The sequence below is a fragment of the Pempheris klunzingeri genome, chromosome 2 (assembly GCF_042242105.1).
Source record: "Pempheris klunzingeri isolate RE-2024b chromosome 2, fPemKlu1.hap1, whole genome shotgun sequence".
Lineage (NCBI taxonomy): Eukaryota > Metazoa > Chordata > Actinopteri > Acropomatiformes > Pempheridae > Pempheris > Pempheris klunzingeri.
In genome coordinates, this window is record NC_092013.1 from 14,992,546 (window position 1) to 15,010,740 (window position 18,195).

The following is an 18,195-nucleotide window of genomic DNA, read 5'->3' on the forward strand; positions in this document are numbered from 1 at the left end:
GATCCTTGACGCCGGTCAGAGAGTGTAAAGTCAGGTCAGACATTCGTAACAAAAGCATGATTTCCAGTTGTCCCCACAGCTTGAACTTGACTTACGCTAAAAATGTCTGTAGTGTCTACGAGGGCCTAATTTGAGGGAGAGATGGATGATTCTACTAAAAAGTTGACACTGAGAGGAATTTCCTGTCGTGTGGTGTTATCAGAAAAACAACAGAATCCTCCACTGTTTTACTTCAACAGCTCAAATTCAACAATGGAGCTGCTGATAAAATACTTGGGGCTGCTGGTAAAGAAGCCAACTGCTGATGTGAGGAGATTCTCATTCACTGGTGGAGAAACGCGATCACTCAAACAGAGTCCAGTGGGGAGCCTTGGAAAGCTGACCGAAAAGGATCAGAATTGTGGCCTCTAACAAAGAGCCAAGAAGGTGTTTTTAATCACCTGGAAAGTTGCTATCAGTTTCAATCAGTCTGTGAAGAGTTTTTATGATTCCTACTTTTACTGTAAGCTATTTTTCAAACTTCATTCCTTAAAAAGATCCTTTTATTCTTACACTCCAATAACACTAGAGTGGCAGATATAAAAACACAAACACACAAAGGACAAAGAAGGGGGTAAAAACAAAAGAGGTTCTGACTATGAAACACGGTCAGGATGTTTCTACTCACCGTACTGGCAGCTTGGTCCGTTGAACCCAGAAGGACAGTCACAGAGCTGGGTGGATCCCTCCCGACATTGGCCCCCATTGAAGCACACACCGTAGCTACACACCGCTGCACGTGTATGCGCGAGGACAGAAAGGGTCGTGGAAAAAGAGAAAGACAGACAAAAAAAATAGTAAGTGGAGCAGAGACACCTGGCTGTTGTCATGAGATGTCAACATCTGCAGTTTCAAACAGTGACCTCTTTCTATCAAAGCCTTATCATCGGCCTGCTAACTCCTGACTAAAGAGGAGCCTTTTGATTCTCCTCGTTTCACACGAACCAATGTAAAAGGAATCCTCCGCTTGGCTCTCTTTGAGCAGAGAAGCGGGCTTTTGGCCAAGTGAAAGAAATTTCTACACTCCAGTTTCACAGAATCAGAGTTTCACATGAGTGGCAGCAACAGCTTGTATGACTTACGAGGGACAGTAGCCTCTTTCCTGCACAGTTTGAGATTATTACCTGGGAACGACCTCTTTGATCATTGTCACAAACAGTGATCATACAGATGTGCATGGGTGAGTCTGGGGATAAAACCAGAGAGCCACAGGGCGAGCGAGGCTCATACATCTCTTGGAGCCAGCGGGCCCGTGTCCATAAATCCCTGCAAGTCAAACTGCTCTCTTGTGAAATTCAAAGAATCCAGGATTCATAAACAGTGCGAGCCACTAGGTAGCTCAGAACATGTGAATTCACCTCAGAGGTCTACCATCACATTCCATACACTCGCACAACACTCACATTAATCATGACAGTCCTTTGCTTAAAACCATGTACACGCGCGCATACATGCGTGCTGAAGTCTCCCTGCCTGTGGTCTTATCTGATGTGTGTTGAGGCTAATATCCCTGTGAAGTAGGACACAGCTGTTTAAGCCAGGCCTGTTGTTTGCACTCTCCTGAGCAGAGAGCAATGCTTAGTGGCGACAGGTCCAGAGGATCAATGTCCGTCACTGCTCTTCCCAACTGACAACATGTGGACGCTGCGAGTGAAAAAACACAGTCCATCTAATCACAAGAGGAATTTAAATACCGATCCGTCCTTCAGATGATTGTGAAAAACCCTGAAAGCCTGGTTAACTCTGCATCTTCTGCCAAACATGCATTTTTCTGTCCATCTAATCCAACCAAAGGCAGCATGACCAATCATCACACCAGGCGCTGCCGGCTCTGGTGCCATTTATTGGCCTTATATGGTCATAGTGATAGTATCAGCTTGCTCTCATCTAGAAATCTGAACTTTATCCAATTCCTGTTCTTATGGCCATTTTTCTTGCTTTTATCACATGAACCTTGTCTTATATTCGGTGTTACCTATATAGCACCAGCACTTTTTAATGCTGTCAACTGTCACATTGTATTGTGTTTTTTGCAGCCTTGCTGCAGTGGTAGACAGAGATACAATTAAAAGGTGCAACTGATCAGCTGAAGTAACAGAAAGATGTGTAAGTGTGTGAAAATATAAGCTGACTAAAGAATATCTGCAGCCTGGCGTCAACTGCATCATGTCAGCCAGGGGGAATTACACAACCAGACTTTTCCAGACAAAGGAGAAGGACATGAAGAAGTGATCTCCAATAATCACAAATGAGCCAGAGCAATTTCATCCATGTCTCTCAGCAGATTCACAGGGCTCAGCCTAAACATCCGCCTGTCATCTGGCCCAATCCTCAGACACCTGCTTAACAGTTGGACCATCTGGGAGTCCACAACACATAACACAAACATACAAACACGCTACGCTGGACACACACAGCCTACAACAGACATCGTGACCATCTCTCTCTTGCCGTCTCTGAAAAAAACTCATCAAACAAAGACTCACTAAACTGATATACATTGTCAAATACATCCATGTCCTTGTGCTCACTGCCTAATAGGCCAAAATGTTGCCCATTTTATGAAATCCTACCCCAACAGGAAGACCATCTCACTGCTGCTAATCTGCTCTTGATGACTTCCAGTTCCTCAAGACTGTGTGGCTACACTGATACACTGTGGTAGTTCAACATACAGTTACATAGCTATCCCCACGTCTGCAATTATCTAATGCGAGGGCATTTTGATGTGGTGACAGCTGTAGATGACAGACAAGCAGAAAAAAAGCAATGTGCATTGGTCAGGTTTAATTGTACCGTTTCAAATAGATTAAATTCATCAGGACTATTATACTTCCGCCAACTGTGAGAGATCAAATTAATGAGGCATTCATAAGTTGTGGGGAAAATGTTTTGAATTAACTAAATTACCAGCAACAAAGTGAAAGGTCAGATGTCTCTGAAAGTCACTTCAGGGTAGCATGGCTAAGCGACAACAAGGGGAATGTACATTCCCCTTTCTGAGATGTGAGACACACAGGATTGTTGGCAGCTAACCAGAGCATTTTTGGGCCGCCCCCATCCTGAGCCCCTTACATTGCTTAATCTTCCCTGAAATCATTTCTTAATGTGGCATGCAGCGTGGCATAAAACTCACTCTCATCTGTTGCTGTGAATGCCTCCACTCTATTACAAAGACACCTTCTCTGAGAGGATTTGCAGCTACCACAAAAAGAAGAGACAGACAGAGCAGGGGTCAGCGACTCGCGGCGAGAAACTGAAAGCCAACGAGCAGGTGTCACCCTTACAGCTTCTGAAGGGGATGACCGCATCAACACAGAGGCGGCCCCTGTGTTTGTTTAGGCTCCGTCGATCTGTTTAACCCCCAGAGTGCAACCCAGGAGGAGACCACATTTACGGCAATTCGCAGACACAAAGGCCTGCGCTCAGGGCTCTGTTTGGTGCCATAATTGGTACGTGCAGAGCCGAGCGCTGTATTTTGAGGCAACAAATCATGTTTTGCTATGCAAAGGAATGTGTCATTTCAAAGAATTCCTGTGAAAACTGTAGCTAGCTATGTCAGATGATCTCTGACAGGTTTCTTTGAAAGACTTTAAACCCATTTGAACTAGATTCTAGGTCGGTTTGAAAAAGCAGACACAATGCTTAGCAGAAAATGTTTTAGCGTACAAGACCCTGCAATTAGAATATCTGGGGCCTTTGCTGCACCCTGCATCATACTGTATGTCTATATTGCACAGATTCCTTTTAAGAGATATTTTGTCAAACTTGTGTGAGAATATTGATATTTAGTGAGTACTTGGCCCACCATTGTACATTTTCTCTCCTTCACTCACTCTAATGCAACAGAAATGTGGATTAGACATGATGACAGCATGCACATCACTCAGACCAAACAGGAATCGTATATGTAGTGTCATACAGTGTTACTATGCTCCATGCAAAATTGAAAGGGCACAGAGGAGCTGAAATAATTGTGTTTTCTGCAGTTTTATTGATTGCTCACACAAACACAGTTGCTTGCAACTAAAAATAGTAATAGGACTAAACACCATTTCAATGTCTACTTACTATAAATCTTTCATAGGTATTTATAACCTTATACTGAAACTTAACCAGCTCCAGCTTAAGCAACATGTGATGACTGCAGCTTGACATCATTGCCTCTATCTGGCATGGATCACTGAGTAAAGCAGTTTAGCAGCAACACTTGAAAGAAAAATATTTGAAAGAACATTTGAGAAAATGAGCATCGGTGTATTTCTTGAACAGGCTGGTTAGCTCGACTAATTTCTGCACACCAACATCTGTAACTGGCCAGCAAAGTCATGTGATCGCTTTCAGTCTGCGTCTGCTTCTTATAGGAGGACTAATAGAGTCAGGTTTGCTTGCCAGATTCACACTAGAGTAGGTGTGATTCTCCAATCTGCTTCCATTAAAAGTTATTCCAGCTAGCACAGACAGCAATAAACGGACGTCAAGCTTTTCAAAAGCAAACTGGTATTTACTCGTATTTGAAAGCAGTCTAACTTTAAAAAATATGGTAGCTTTAATTTGTTTTGAGCATTGTTCTAACCTTACTGCATGTTACTCATTAGATCAGAGGGAATATGTCAGTGTGACCTGAAGCATATTTTGATGGATCAAACAATCAAACTTATAGATGTGCGATGTTACGTCTCAGTTGGTTGATTTCTGCCTGTTTCTATGTATACGTCTGGGTCTGTGTCTATTTGTGTTCAGTTATGCACAATGAGGTCCCCATGACCGCTGACATAGTTGCCACTGTGTTCTACAACACACACACACACACACACAGACCACCCATGGATAGACAGAGGACCATTTCCTCTTTTTCTGGCTACTGGGCCCATTTCACATGTTGCTACCTTCGCCAGCCTGCTCCCACCACAAAAGAGGGCCAGTTCCTATTCAGCAGTTAACGAGGACGACAAACTGGAGGAGCCATTGTCCCTGCTCCTCAGCCCCTGTCACAAAGCTTATTGTTGCTGTCAATCAAAATAACTGCTCGTTTCCACTCCCGGCTAACCCCGTCCATCCTCACCCAGCCCGTGGCCACTTGCTGAGGTAAAAGGTTTAACTCATTGATTGAGTGGTCCTCCAAACGTTTAAGCAGAGGATGTCGCCATCACAAAGTCAAGAGCTCTTCACCTTCAGGAGGACCAGACAGTCATCGAGCCAATTGGAGTCTTTACAAAACACACAAAAGTCAAAACTCACCCGGCTGACTTTTCATAGACAAGACATCATTAGATGTATTGTAAAAACTTTAAATAGCTGTAGCTCTAAGATCTTAAATAGAACATAAACAGAAAAGAAAATTAATTGGCAACTACACTGATAATTGATTGATCATTAATGCAATTTTCTAAGCAAAAATGTCAACCATTCTCTGGTTTCATCTTGCAATGTAAAGAATCGCTGCTTTTCTATGTTTCATATAATTGTTAACTTAATATTTTTTTGAATTGATTTGATGACTTTTCTTTGACTCTCCACGTTGTGCATTCTCCGTGCAAGAATGCTGGAAAACATCAGAACTTGGAAACAAAAACTTGAAATCTCAAGAACTCTAAATTGATGCCATTATGTCAATGGAAAACTCATAAACTTTCATAATTAGATGATAGTAGCCTGAAACAAAAAGATATGGAAAACAAGACGTGAGGCTCAAAAAAGTGGAATAAAATGTGAAAATAACCAGACATTTGCTGTGCTGTGGTACATTTTTTCTCCATAATGTGTCACTAATTATGCTGGGCAAATAATGCAAGAGAGCACAACAATTTACTGCAAGCCTGCGAGGGGACGTCGACATCTGTACAGTGGGTGGATAGAGAGGCAGAGAAATAACACAGGTAGACTAAACTCAACTTGCAGCCATTTCCCAGCTGCTGTGTGCGTGATTAAACCTTCAATTCTGCTCAACTAACTCACACTAACCACAAATCGTTAGCCTAATTACCTTACATTTTATTAGGGAACACACACGGACACAGAAAGAGGGAACCACACAAGAGAGAGAGAGAGAGAAACCTCCGAATTGCCAGGCATTAAATCACTATCTCAACACAAAGCATTCCCATCTTAGCAATCTTCCTTCTTTTGGGGGATTTCGGAGGATTTGCTAAAGCTGTACATTTTGCAAAGCAGATTTTTTCTTCTGGATGTTGGTGGTGCTGTTGAAAACAGCTCCACAGATTGCATTGTGCTGACTGAGGTACAGTACAGATAGTGCATAGCAAAGTGCGCAGGAGTGGGAGAGGGAGGATTGTGGTGTGAGCTTCCTTTTATCCTGGTTCAATGGCTCAGAGAAAAGGGTGATTAGTTTGTCCCATCTGAAAGCGCTGCCACGTCTTTGGTTACAGAGATAAAAGCTCTGCCTCGCGTCGAAGAGAGCAGCCATTGTCACGCTAAAAGAGAGGCAAAGCCCCCCAGTCCACTTAAATGAGGGGAGACACTGAGCAGTCCTAAGGAATGTCTCTTTAAGACATTTCTTTATGAGTGTTTTAAAACAAACCAGACTCATTGAAGAGCAGACAGTGAAATGCTCTCTTGTATAATTTAATAATATAAGCTTTTTCCTGGAAACAAAGAGCTCTTTGAAGAGAGCATAGATGCCATAATAAGACACCGATGACAGGCTCATCCAGTAGATCTTCTCCCCATCCCCATCAGAGGGCTATCCCAGAGTACACTGTGCCTGCACTGGGGATGTGAGGGATGGCCATTAAGCACACAGGTCGGGTCCAGGTAGGGCAATGACAGCAAGGAAATGGGAACTGTCCTGTCAGTCTGCCGGACAGGAGACAAGCTGTTTACAGGAAGGCTTTGCCAAGGGTCTGTCCATGGTATGCAGGCTATGCGATGTGGATCACTGGCTGTAAAATCCCATCAAAGGAGGCTTCTTGGTCTCAGCGGTGTGAAGCTAAGCTTATCCACAAGGAGATGAGCTTCTGGCAGCCTCGGTGTGACCAACGGAACCACTTTTCCATACATGGACCCGTGGATCGAAATTACAGAGGGGAGATTCATATTTGGTTTGCTTTGTGCTGTTTGTGTGCATCAGCAGGTGGTCTCTCCATCATGAGCTGATGGGTATTGTTTTGAAGGGCCTTGACTGTGATTGGTTGGAGTAAACAGTGGATGGGTTTGTCTGTTTTCATATCCCTAATGCAGTCCTCGGACCTGCACTGCCAAGTCACACCTCTGAATGAGAAGAGTGGCGCGACTACATGGATGAGAGATTTAAGATTTAAACACGGGGCCAGAGCTAGACGGGGAATGTGGACATTTGGAGCTTTGACGTACATTTTAAATTACATCTCTAGCCGACTGCCATACAAGCTATCTATCAGAAACTACAGAAGCCATGACCTCACCCAGATCGTCCTTGTTTTTTAGAACAAGATACTACTATGATGCAAACCGGATTTTAGAGCAAATGTCAACACTTAATCTCTTTCAACACTTGAGATTTTTTTCCCACCATCCACATCTAAGCCTTGTGGGTCTGTTGTAACAACACAAGCACTGTGGACATGGCAAAGACTGATAACATCTGCTGAGGAGTCTGGGTGGGCAGAGCACCTCTTGACCCTTCTGACCTCTCTCTGAAAACCTTTAATTTAGAGGTTTGTGCCAAGGGTGAGGTGATGTTTGAAGCACCCTTCTTCCTGCTGAGTCAGGAAATGACATACTGCCGTTTTGTAAACATGCCTACCTACACACTCTGTTTTAAACATAAATGTCACAATGAATAAAACGTCTGATGGATGTGATTTTTTTTTTGTTTACTTTAAGGGGTAGAAAGTATACAAATCTGGATACTTACGATACAGACAACCAGCTTCTCCATTAAGTTGAGACCATCCAGGGCAACACTTGTACACGGTCTGATAATCCTGTCTGTATACTTGTCTGTATGCAGTGTAGTACGCTGTCCTGTTAACATGACAAACATTGAGTTAAAAACTTTCAAACAAATCTGAAAACAATACAAAACGAGGAGAGGAGTTGTTGTAGTATTCCACTGTAAAACAGTGGTGTGTGAATGTGAGCATACATGCATAGGGCAATGTTTGATGTTTCATGTGGTTAATACAACTGATGTCGTTTGACAAGCATGCAACATAATGTTGAGCAAACCTTTTCCCAGACGTTTTAAGGTGTTGCTTCAAAGTGTGAGACTGACGGTGCCAATCCCTGTACTTTGGGACCCCTCTCATTGCTGCACAGTCATTACACATTGCGGAAACACGTTTTGTTTACAGCGAATAATTGTGGCCTTGCCTGCCTTCAAAGCAGCCTTTGACTTTGTAACACGGTAAATAACGCAGAGAAAGCAAGTGTGAGAAGCGCAGTGAGAAAAATCCTGAAACTGACTCTTAGAGAAAGGCTAAAATGTTAGCATTAGCAGACGTGTCATACCCTTTAAAGCTGAGGGGGCTCATGAACACCAGGTATCTGGATTTTATACTTTTGTTTTATTCTATATTTTATTTCTCTGATTTTTCAAAATATGCAGATATGGTCATTTTATCCTAAAACATGAGTCAAACAATCTTCTAAATATGTCTGAGATCATACCTCAAAAAGTCACATTCACAATATTAGTTGCTCCCAAAAGTTGTAGAGTGAACTCATATCAGTGTGTTTAGGGTACATGTACAGGTTATATGTACTTAGGCTGGTTAGGATGGATCTTTCAGGCAGGCTGAGCAGTTTAGAAAACAGGTTACTAAAACTCAAAGTCAAAGGAGGAGACACTGCTATGTGTTGTCAGTCTGTACTCAGATGGTTTCTGTACATCGTGTTTGCAAATACAGCTACTACATGCTTGCTGGTTCCTTTAATCTGTGGCCTTATTATCAATGTTCTCAATATGAATTTGAATTGCAGATATCGTATTTTTATGTGCATTTATGCCTCTTAAAATTTTTCAGTGAGGCAGACAACATTTAGCTCTTTTTCAAGTAAAGCGGCAGCTGTGTAGAAGCTACTGTGTAGGTGAGTGGATGCTGTGACTGTCGTTTACAATAAGCGCACATAACAGCACAAATGATAAAAATAAACATACAGTATTTACCCTAATGTATCCCTAAATGGGAGATTAGTGAAGTTTAAAAATAATCCCCCAAAGTCTCTGAAAATATATGCCAAATTGCGTCATTATTTGGGGGAAGGACCCCAGCTTGGCTTCCATGACGCCCCTGAGCATTAGGACTCTCCTTCAAAGGAATGCTGGCTGCTGAGACGTCTGCGTGTTAAATAGCTGGTAACCCAGATTAAGTGGGGCTACACCTTGCACTTAACTGTACGAGAGGTTCAAAGTGGTGATTACAGAAGAGATGAAGAGGGAAGGTGAGATCAGTAAACTGGATCTCATGCTGTTTGATACTGTTTGGAGGAGGAGTTAAATGAAAGACTGTACCCTCTGTGATAAATTCTTTTGGTGGCATGACTCATAGAGACAACACTAGACCATAAATTAGTGCTTTGCTTTAGTCAGAGCCTAATCAGCAAAGCGTTACAGCCCCTGCAGGTGAGGACGGGAGTGTTTGTATAAGAATGGGGCCAGAGCTTTGGAGAGACAGAAAGGGAAGACGAGACAGACTACAAATGAGGTGTCTTACTCACCTCCTCTCATATCCCATGCACCATGACTGCCCCACACAGCCTTGCTTCCACACTTTAACCATGCGTGTGAAGGCCTGCACACACGGCTGCCTCTGGGCGACCAGCGTCACCTCCCTCTCCACGCACACATTGGGCCTGGAACGAAAACAGTGATAAAAATACTTATGGTGTCAAAATGTTCTGCAGTGTTTTTACAGATGTACAGGTGGCAGCGGGGCAATTTATGAGCGCTGTAAGAAATGTTGTAGCAAAGACAGATGGACCACGCCTGAGAAAGGTAGTTTTAGTTGACAACGATGTAATGCCTGTGAGGGCATTACCTGTGCTGAGGTGTGAGGCTGCTTATGATGCCTGGTTTTGGTATTTCTTTTAAAGACTTAAGGGGAATTCCTCATACATCACCTATCAGGACGCAGAGCTGTAAAGCACAAGATGCTACCTGTAGTGCAACCTAAACTCAGCATTCATCTGAAAAGCGTTACCTGACCGTTTTTTAGAGGGTTGGAAGGACATGCAAGCGGCAAGGATTTTGTTTTATTTTCTATCTTCCACTCCAAATGTAAAAAGCAAAAAAAATACAATCATAACCAGACAAGATGAAAATGTGATCCAGGTTTGCTGGGAAACAAAAGCATATGATGCAAAATCTCTGTAAGACGTTACTACTCCACTGCATGGCATTTTAAAAAGAAACAAATAAAACCAAAACATGCCACAATTTTCCAGACAATTCACTGAAACTGTTATAGTGTTTACAATGGGCATACGGTGGAACATGCAGGTTTTCACTTGAATGTATGAGGCTGACTGTCAGCAGAAACAGGATATGGTTAGCATTTTCACCCTCGGGTAAAATACGGTGATGTTTTGCCCTTCTTACACAAACTCTGTCTGGGTTAACAGTGAGACCTGCCACTGATGACTTCACACCGTTTGCTGCATTGCTGCAGCGCACAGAGGAGCCTCGTCAAAAAAAAAAAAAGTGCAACATGATCTTTGAAACATTTACTCCTTTGGTAATCCTCCAAGGACAGACAGGAAGGCTCGGCATATGGAGATCAGCAGGAATCTTAAGACAACATCCAGCTGCTCATCTCATAAACAACAGTAATCACCGTCACCTCCAGCTGTACACATAATTGCATATGAAAAACCTTACTGTTGGCGGCAGGTAACAGCAGAGAATCTTCTCTCACATAATTCAAGACCCATATTTATCATTTTGGGGTTCAAGGTAGCTTTTAAAATTGTCCGGCTCCTCACTTTAAGGGCTTAAAACAAAAAACCTCTGATGGAGTTAGGAATTCAGCACAGACCCTCCACAAGGAGCCAATATGTAATCATGTAAATAACAGAACTGTTATACATGCAAACCAATAAAGACCATGCTGAGTGCACAGCAGCAAAAAGAACCTTCCAGTATCTACAAAGCAGACCTGTCATCCAGCTGTTTGATACCTATGAAACAAGAGGAAAAAACTTCACAAGCTTCTGTTTTCTGCCTCTGGTTGAGTCTTTGACACATGGTTATACATGTGCAGGTGAACCAGCAGTTTTCTCAGGTTCAAACAAAATAAATGTGGAAAAAAACATCTTAAGATAGATGAAGAGTAAAGTTGATCATGAATAATTAAGTATAAGTTAGTTAAACCACCTATAAACAACAAAACACTGGATAAATGGTTACTCACATGTAGGACTGGAGATTGTTGGCGATGCCATACCGTAATGCGTGCGTCTCTTTAATAAATATTAGGAAAAAAGAAAAAATAACACTATCCATCTTTCTTCTTATTGGATTAGAGTTTCAAAAAATGTGAATTACTCGAAAGCTCATTCATGAGTATAACTCAACAGTTTAACCATCAAAAAGATTTTTTTAAAATACATAAAATCCGAGCGATCAACTGTGACAAACTTAAAACGCGCGTAAAATAGTTTCCGCGTGGGAATGAGCAGTACTTTCCAAAAGAGTCCCAGCCATCACATGCGCTGGTTTCTGTTCCTTGTGAGCCGGTGTGGGACACTGACTGAAAGCTGCAGCTCACCTACGCTTCCTCACTGCAGATGTTGGACTGACGAGCGAAAACTGAGCGCGCTCAGCCTCCTTCCATTGACTTGGTAATGATGGCAGAGGTTTGTTTGTGTGTGTGTGTGTGTGTGTGTGTGTGTGTGTGTGTGTGTGTGTGTGTGTGTGTGTGTGTGTGTGTGTGAGGGGGGCTGCCATTCATTATTCAGAGCTGCAGCAGCTCCTGAAACAAACACAAGACACTCTGCAGAAGGAAAATTGCGCTCTCAAACAGCGGATTGGAAACAAAAAGGTTTCCTCCAGAACTTTAAACATCAAATCAAACTTTTCCAAAACTGAAACTACAATTAAAATAATGTCTCCATCTAGACTTGTGTCAGTCTATATGCTACCTAATGCGTCATATTATATGCTGATTTCTAAATAACCAATGCTTATATTCAGTCACTCCAACAATATATCGCTCTATCGGTTCCATGAGAATAAAAACGATGCTGGGGGATGCGCACATGCAGAGCAGTATCCGGAGCCATAACGCGAAGCAGAAGTGCATCTGCACGTGGGAAGAAGCCAACAACTGACTAACTGACTGACTGAGTGAAATACTATCACCCACGGAGCACCAGAGGATGTTCGGGGTTGGGTCGGCGGTCACTCTGCAGAGCAAATAGCTGATGGTGCGGTCACAGGGTCAGCCGCCAAGACCGACTACTGCTGCTCTCCAAACAAAGCTTTCATTGCTCGCATGTGTGTTCACGACCCCAAAGAGTCCCGGGTCACCATGTCCGTGCGCCCTCCGAGGGCACCAGCCATACAGCATGCTGTTTGAGTTATAGATCAGGGGCTCTCAGACATGTCAGAGTTCATGCGAGTGGCCAAACTGGGGACATTGAGCCAGACATTATCGAGGGTCTTTTTTCCCAAACCTAAGTGAATCCTATTTTAATCAAATCAAATTGTTTATATTAATTTGTTGGCTGGATTAACTAATTTGGAAGCCCCGGGGCAAAAATCTGGTGCAAGGCCCCCATACTCTTATATCCACCTCACACCATCTGTGCACTGTGTATTTTCTTCTGTCATTTTTTGGCCATAGACTGACCAGAAGTATGGAAATAATTTTTACACCGATTCTGGTACAATACACAAAATGGCAACACGTTTTCATTTGCACATGATCCATTTTCCAAATAATGTGAAACAAATTCATACAATTCTTGGGTCTGATAGTGCAGTTAATATTGTATGTTACTGGTGCAAATTTCTAACCAAATTTGCAGTTGATCAAATTAACAAAACCTGCTTAGAAAGAGCGACTCACTTGCATCCAAGACTGTTTGATGTGCTTAAACAATTGTTTCAAGACACAATATCAACAGGTTGTAAACATCAACAGGTGACTCCTGCATTATTACCAAATCTAACCTTGAGGTCTTTTCTTGTACAGGAGGTCTACGTCAAATCTAGTTTTAATATCATGGTCATGTGGTACATAGTCTTCCACAAATATATGTTAAATTAAATGATCAAGCTAACTAACAGCAAACCTTTCGGTGTATTATTCCAGCGTAAAAACACTGGTTGGTTCTTTGACTCTTAACAGGGGCCCACAGCTCATGTTTATTTTGGGGCCCACTGTGCAGGTTAACATATCACAAAAACCTCATATGGGTGCCTGTTTGGTTTGTATGCACTAAAAACTCAATGTTAAGCAGTACAAGTTTGGCACATCTACAGTATATCTAGAAGGACAAGCACCATGCTCATCCTTTGTAAAATGGATGGTGATTTGCTGTCACCTTGTGGTTAAAAATGAGAACAACGTGCCCCAGCTGGTATTACAAGTGTCCTACTAGTCATGCAACGAAGAGCACTGAACAAACATTAACAGACATGTCGAAAACAGCAGGAAGTGATCACAGAAAACGACCTTTACACTGCCCCAAGTACAGCTAAGGAAATAAGCCAGACAGTTCCTCTGTAAGTGTAAGTGATACTTTAAGCACTTTCTGCGCTTTGAACAGGTTAAGTAACTTTACGACGCTCCCTGACTACCACCTCCAACACGACCTTTGCCCTCCGCATGCTCGCTGCTGTACTGTAGCATGCAGTGGGTAATAAAAGGCGCACTGTGCACACTTGGACAGAGCCGTATCACTACAACATCGCTCCTACATTTGCCGAGGTTTGTGGCTGGTCGAAACATGTCGTCGTCTCCTGCTAAGCGGCCGGTGTCCGTGCTGGGCACTATGGCGTTCGGCGGCCGAGCCGACGCCGAGCTGAGCCTGGACATGGTGAGGGCCTTCCTGGACAGGGGGCACAACCAGGTGGACACAGCCTTCATGTACACGGATGGGAAGTCTGAGGCGATCATAGGGGGCATGAAGCTTCCCAAAACAGGTATATCAGGAGCAGCCATACTCACGGTGGACTGGTAAAACGTTAGCTAAACTCTATGCTAGGTATGCTGTCCGTCAGTAGCCAAGGTAACAAGGCACCTGCAGGCTGGCAGCAGCTATGAATTATGGGTACTAAAGAAGACCTGAGCGTTTTATTGACTCTTCACGCTACTCATGGAGACTTCTTTATGGATACTAATTTATTTATAATTCAGGGGACTATATGTATCATAGATAGATAGATAGATAGAAATACTTTATTGATAGTGGTGGTGTTACAATAGCAGCATAGAAAGTTAGTGACCACCACCATGAATACAAACAAATAAGCAAAAAAATGTAAATGTATCTAGGTATGTCACTTTTAAGGGACCGTTTTAAAATATTTTACCTTCACACAATGTTTGTATCATTAGCTGGAAGCTGATTTCCATCCAGCTGTTAGCTTACTGTTCCATGCCAAGTCAATATTAAACTGAAAGACAATGACAAAAAATATATAAACACTCATCAAAAAATTATATGTATTCAAAGCAAAGACAATAAAATGTGGATTCAGTGGTTACACAGTTAGCTGTTAGTTAGGTACTAGTAGATTTATGCTAGAAGGTTTTGTCTCAACCAAACCCTCTTATAGCTATAGCCTCACAGAGGTACTCTAGCAATTTATCCAATATATTGCTCGTTCATAAAGTAAATTAGAGGTAGTAAATTAGAACTCACAAGTGATAGATCAAAAAAAGAATTGTTAAAGATCAGATTAGTCCAAGATATCCATACCTATAGTCCTTTGTATGGTTCAGGCTCAAAGGATCCTGTGTGTCCCATCATGGGGTATCTTCTCTTCGAGATTAATGTTTTTGCATGGTGTGAACCAGCCATTGTCACTGTTTTAATCAGTTCAAGCTCAAATTAGCCTTTAAATCAGAAAATATACATCCATCATTCTTGCAGTTGAATTCAGGTTTGTTCTGGCAATAATGTGCAGCTTAATTGGTTGGTTTAATCTTGGTAATTGGTTTGGTTTGAATATTTTTATCATTTGTTTAAACTCACATACTATCTGAGCTGCATGTTCATGCAAAAAGAAAACCCTCAGTTCAGTTTGCTGAAACCAACCTGCTACTGACGCTGGAATTCACCGTTTCTGTGAGACAGTGAGCATCGCTACCAAGGCAAACCCCTGGGAGGGGAAGACGCTGAAGCCAGACAGTGTGCGCTCTCAGCTGGAAACCTCCCTTCAGAGGCTGCAGGCCGATTGTGTGGATCTTTTCTACCTCCATGCCCCTGACCACCAAAACCCCATCCAAGACACCCTTAGGGCCTGCAATGAACTTCACAAAGAGGTAAAGAGACACCTCATTTTCTACGAGTTATAAGTCCAAACATGTTGCTGTAACCTTTCATGTAAAACACTACACCAAAAATATAACTACACATTTCCCCACAGTGTATTAATTATAAAATCAGTTGATGCTCTTGTACCTAAGAAGTTGAGATATCTGCTTACTCGACAATATTTTATTAAACTGTGATTTAATGTCAAAATATCACCTTCAGGGAAAATTCAAAGAGTTTGGCCTGTCAAACTACGCATCATGGGAGGTGGCTGAAATTGTTTGCATCTGCAGACACAACAACTGGATTGTTCCGACTGTGTATCAGGTATTCTGGCACTTTTTTAAAACAACATTATAGTTTAATCTTGAATCAAACTGCATCGTCTTAGAATAAGTAAGCTGCTAAATGTATGTCCATGCTGCATCCTTCCATGAGCGGCTACGGGCTCCTTGTTCTTTTCATGTAAACATGCTTATACAGTAGCTGGGGCCCAAATTCCTGTTTTTAGACTGAGCTGATTGAACTGATTCATCTCTCTCTGTACACCTGCTCATCCAGAATCTCAGTAGTTTTCATTAATCAAAGAAAGAAACTCAAAGTGAAACCTCCTCCAACTCACTTTAATCTTCAATTAGATGTTTTTGAGCTTGATCTTTCTTTCTTTGCTTTCTACACTTTCACTAGGATTTGACCTCTTTGACTATTTTAATCCCCTAACACAGACTGTAACAATCTTTCACAGGGAATGTACAATGCTACTACAAGGCAGGTTGAGAAAGAGTTGCTGCCATGTCTGAGATACAACGGAATCAGATTCTACGCATACAATCCTCTAGCAGGTGCTGTATATCTTCCTGTTCTGGTGCACCTTGCAGTCATCATTTGTGATATCTCCAGTGATATCTCTCATCTCATTGCATGCCAGTCCATCACTTTGGTTCAGACTGAATTATCTCAACAAGTATTGGACAGACTGCTATGAAATTCTGTATAATTGTCCATGGTCCCCAGAGGATAGATTTTAATCACTCTTTTGATACCGTAGAATGAAAAACCTTCACTTTGAGTCACAATATTGAGTAAATAAATTTTAGAACACAAGATAATTTTAGCTTGGGTCCTGACACTACTCTTCTGCAGGTGGCCTTCTGACAGGAAAGTACCATTACGGAGACAAAGATGGTTCCCAGCCTGCAGGACGATTCTTTGGTAACAGCTGGGCTGCAGCGTACCAGGACAGGTGAGAAAACATCTTTTTTTCTTTCTCTCCAGACAACAAGCAGCTCCATTTGTTATATTGTTGCTAGTTGAGGCACTTCTGCATGTCTTCTTTTATGTACATTTCTTTGTCAAAAGTGATAAAGCACAAAAATAATTATGTCTATGCTCCTGCTTGTCTTATCAGATACTGGAAGCTGAGTCATTTCCAGGCAATCGAAGTGGTTATTAAGGCTTTGGAGACGGTGTACGGCTCAGGGAAACCCACCATGACGTCTGCTGCTTTGCGCTGGATGTACCACCACTCCCAACTTAAGGTACTTACTGTGCATAGATGGCTGCAGTGACATGAGATTGGCTCTGTCAGATATAGGGAGATTATAATATACAGCATGAGATTACAAATGTAAACTCATGGAGAATGAAGGGATCTTACTCTGCATAATATTTGATATTTGTATGCATTTACTGGACAAAGAGTGTTTACATCCTGCCAACCCACTCAGATTGATGAACAGTATAATTTTAAACAGCCAACAATGAAAACCTGTGAAGATAGGAGCTAAAAGGAGCCCTCAGCTCATTTAAAATGCTTTCATCAGAAGGAATTTAGTCTTTCTAGAATTTAAACACCTATTGTTAGTACTGTATTAGTTATTAGTGCTCAAGCATGTCCCTTTACATTAGTAAAGTCATTAGAGGATCCTGCACCCACTGAGAACTCTGCCTGCAAACTAACAATAATGCTATTTGTTGGACCCTGTTTAGTTGTATATTTAACCTCAACATCAGAGTCAAAGGATGTGTTGGTGCTTATAGTAGCTGGAAAATGTTATACCATTTTTAGAACCTGATGGATGAAAGCATCCTTGTTAAAACCCTGTTTTGGTTTGAGCAGCATCTCTGTCTCCAACCACTAAACTGTGTGTTTTTCCAGAGTGATCTTGGTGACGGAGTCATCATTGGCATGTCAAGCATGGAGCAACTACAGCAAAACTTGGCTGCTGCAGAGGAGGGTCCTCTGGATGACCGAGTGGTCGCCGCCTTCGATGAGGCCTGGAATCTCGTAGCCCACGAGTGTCCGAACTACTTCCGCTGAACAGCCAAAATCTCCATAACTGTCCAATCAAACACCAAGTTTATACAGAACATAGATCTGCTAAAAGCCCATTTCTTTTAGTTGCATACTTGTGCCTTTTTCCTGAAATCACACTTGAAATAGTTTTTCTTATGATCAAATGAAGACCAGTATGTTTTAATGCGCAAGAGCATTTCAATGTTGATGTATAAATGTAAAAATGAAAGCTTATTTTTTTGCCAAGGGAAAATGACTTTTTCTGAAGCCTGTCTTGATTAAACTGTTACATTAAAAATAAGCATTTTTCCTACATCAACAAAATGTTGTTCTTACACATAAAATACATCAGGTTGCTTAGTTTAACACACAACTGGACATGTGCTCATTCTTTTGGCTGAATGGCAAAATAATTTCATGCAATATAAAACTTT

General features: G+C 42.0%; 2 protein-coding genes across 2 annotated transcripts in view; one reads left to right on the forward strand and one right to left on the reverse strand.

The window, feature by feature from the left end:
• megf6b (multiple EGF-like-domains 6b) overlaps window positions 1-11,482 on the reverse strand; it is a 56,975-nt gene extending 45,493 nt beyond the window's left edge. The window contains exons 1-4 of the mRNA XM_070842468.1: window positions 11,391-11,482; window positions 9,700-9,834; window positions 7,895-8,004; window positions 668-772 (exon numbers count right to left, since the gene is read on the reverse strand). Of these exons, the coding sequence (XP_070698569.1) occupies window positions 668-772; window positions 7,895-8,004; window positions 9,700-9,834; window positions 11,391-11,482 (442 nt within the window). The remainder of the gene's footprint in view (window positions 1-667; window positions 773-7,894; window positions 8,005-9,699; window positions 9,835-11,390) is intronic.
• Window positions 11,483-13,715: 2,233 nt separating this feature from the next.
• akr7a3 (aldo-keto reductase family 7, member A3 (aflatoxin aldehyde reductase)) lies at window positions 13,716-18,034 on the forward strand. Its single transcript, XM_070846573.1, has 7 exons — window positions 13,716-14,128; window positions 15,286-15,473; window positions 15,688-15,792; window positions 16,211-16,307; window positions 16,609-16,708; window positions 16,874-17,003; window positions 17,624-18,034. The coding sequence occupies exons 1-7, from the start codon at window positions 13,834-13,836 to the stop codon at window positions 17,783-17,785; spliced, it is 1,077 nt and encodes a 358-aa protein (XP_070702674.1). The 5' UTR covers window positions 13,716-13,833; the 3' UTR covers window positions 17,786-18,034.
• The last annotated feature ends 161 nt before the right edge of the window (window positions 18,035-18,195 follow it).

Coding starts and splice junctions, on each gene's coding strand:
- akr7a3 (XM_070846573.1), top strand. CDS start 13,834: ATGCAGTGGGTAATAAAAGGCGCACTGTGCACACTTGGACAGAGCCGT. Junction 15,793..16,210: donor TTGTTCCGACTGTGTATCAG/GTATTCTGGCAC, acceptor AATCTTTCACAG/GGAATGTACAATGCTACTAC. Junction 16,308..16,608: donor CGCATACAATCCTCTAGCAG/GTGCTGTATATC, acceptor ACTCTTCTGCAG/GTGGCCTTCTGACAGGAAAG.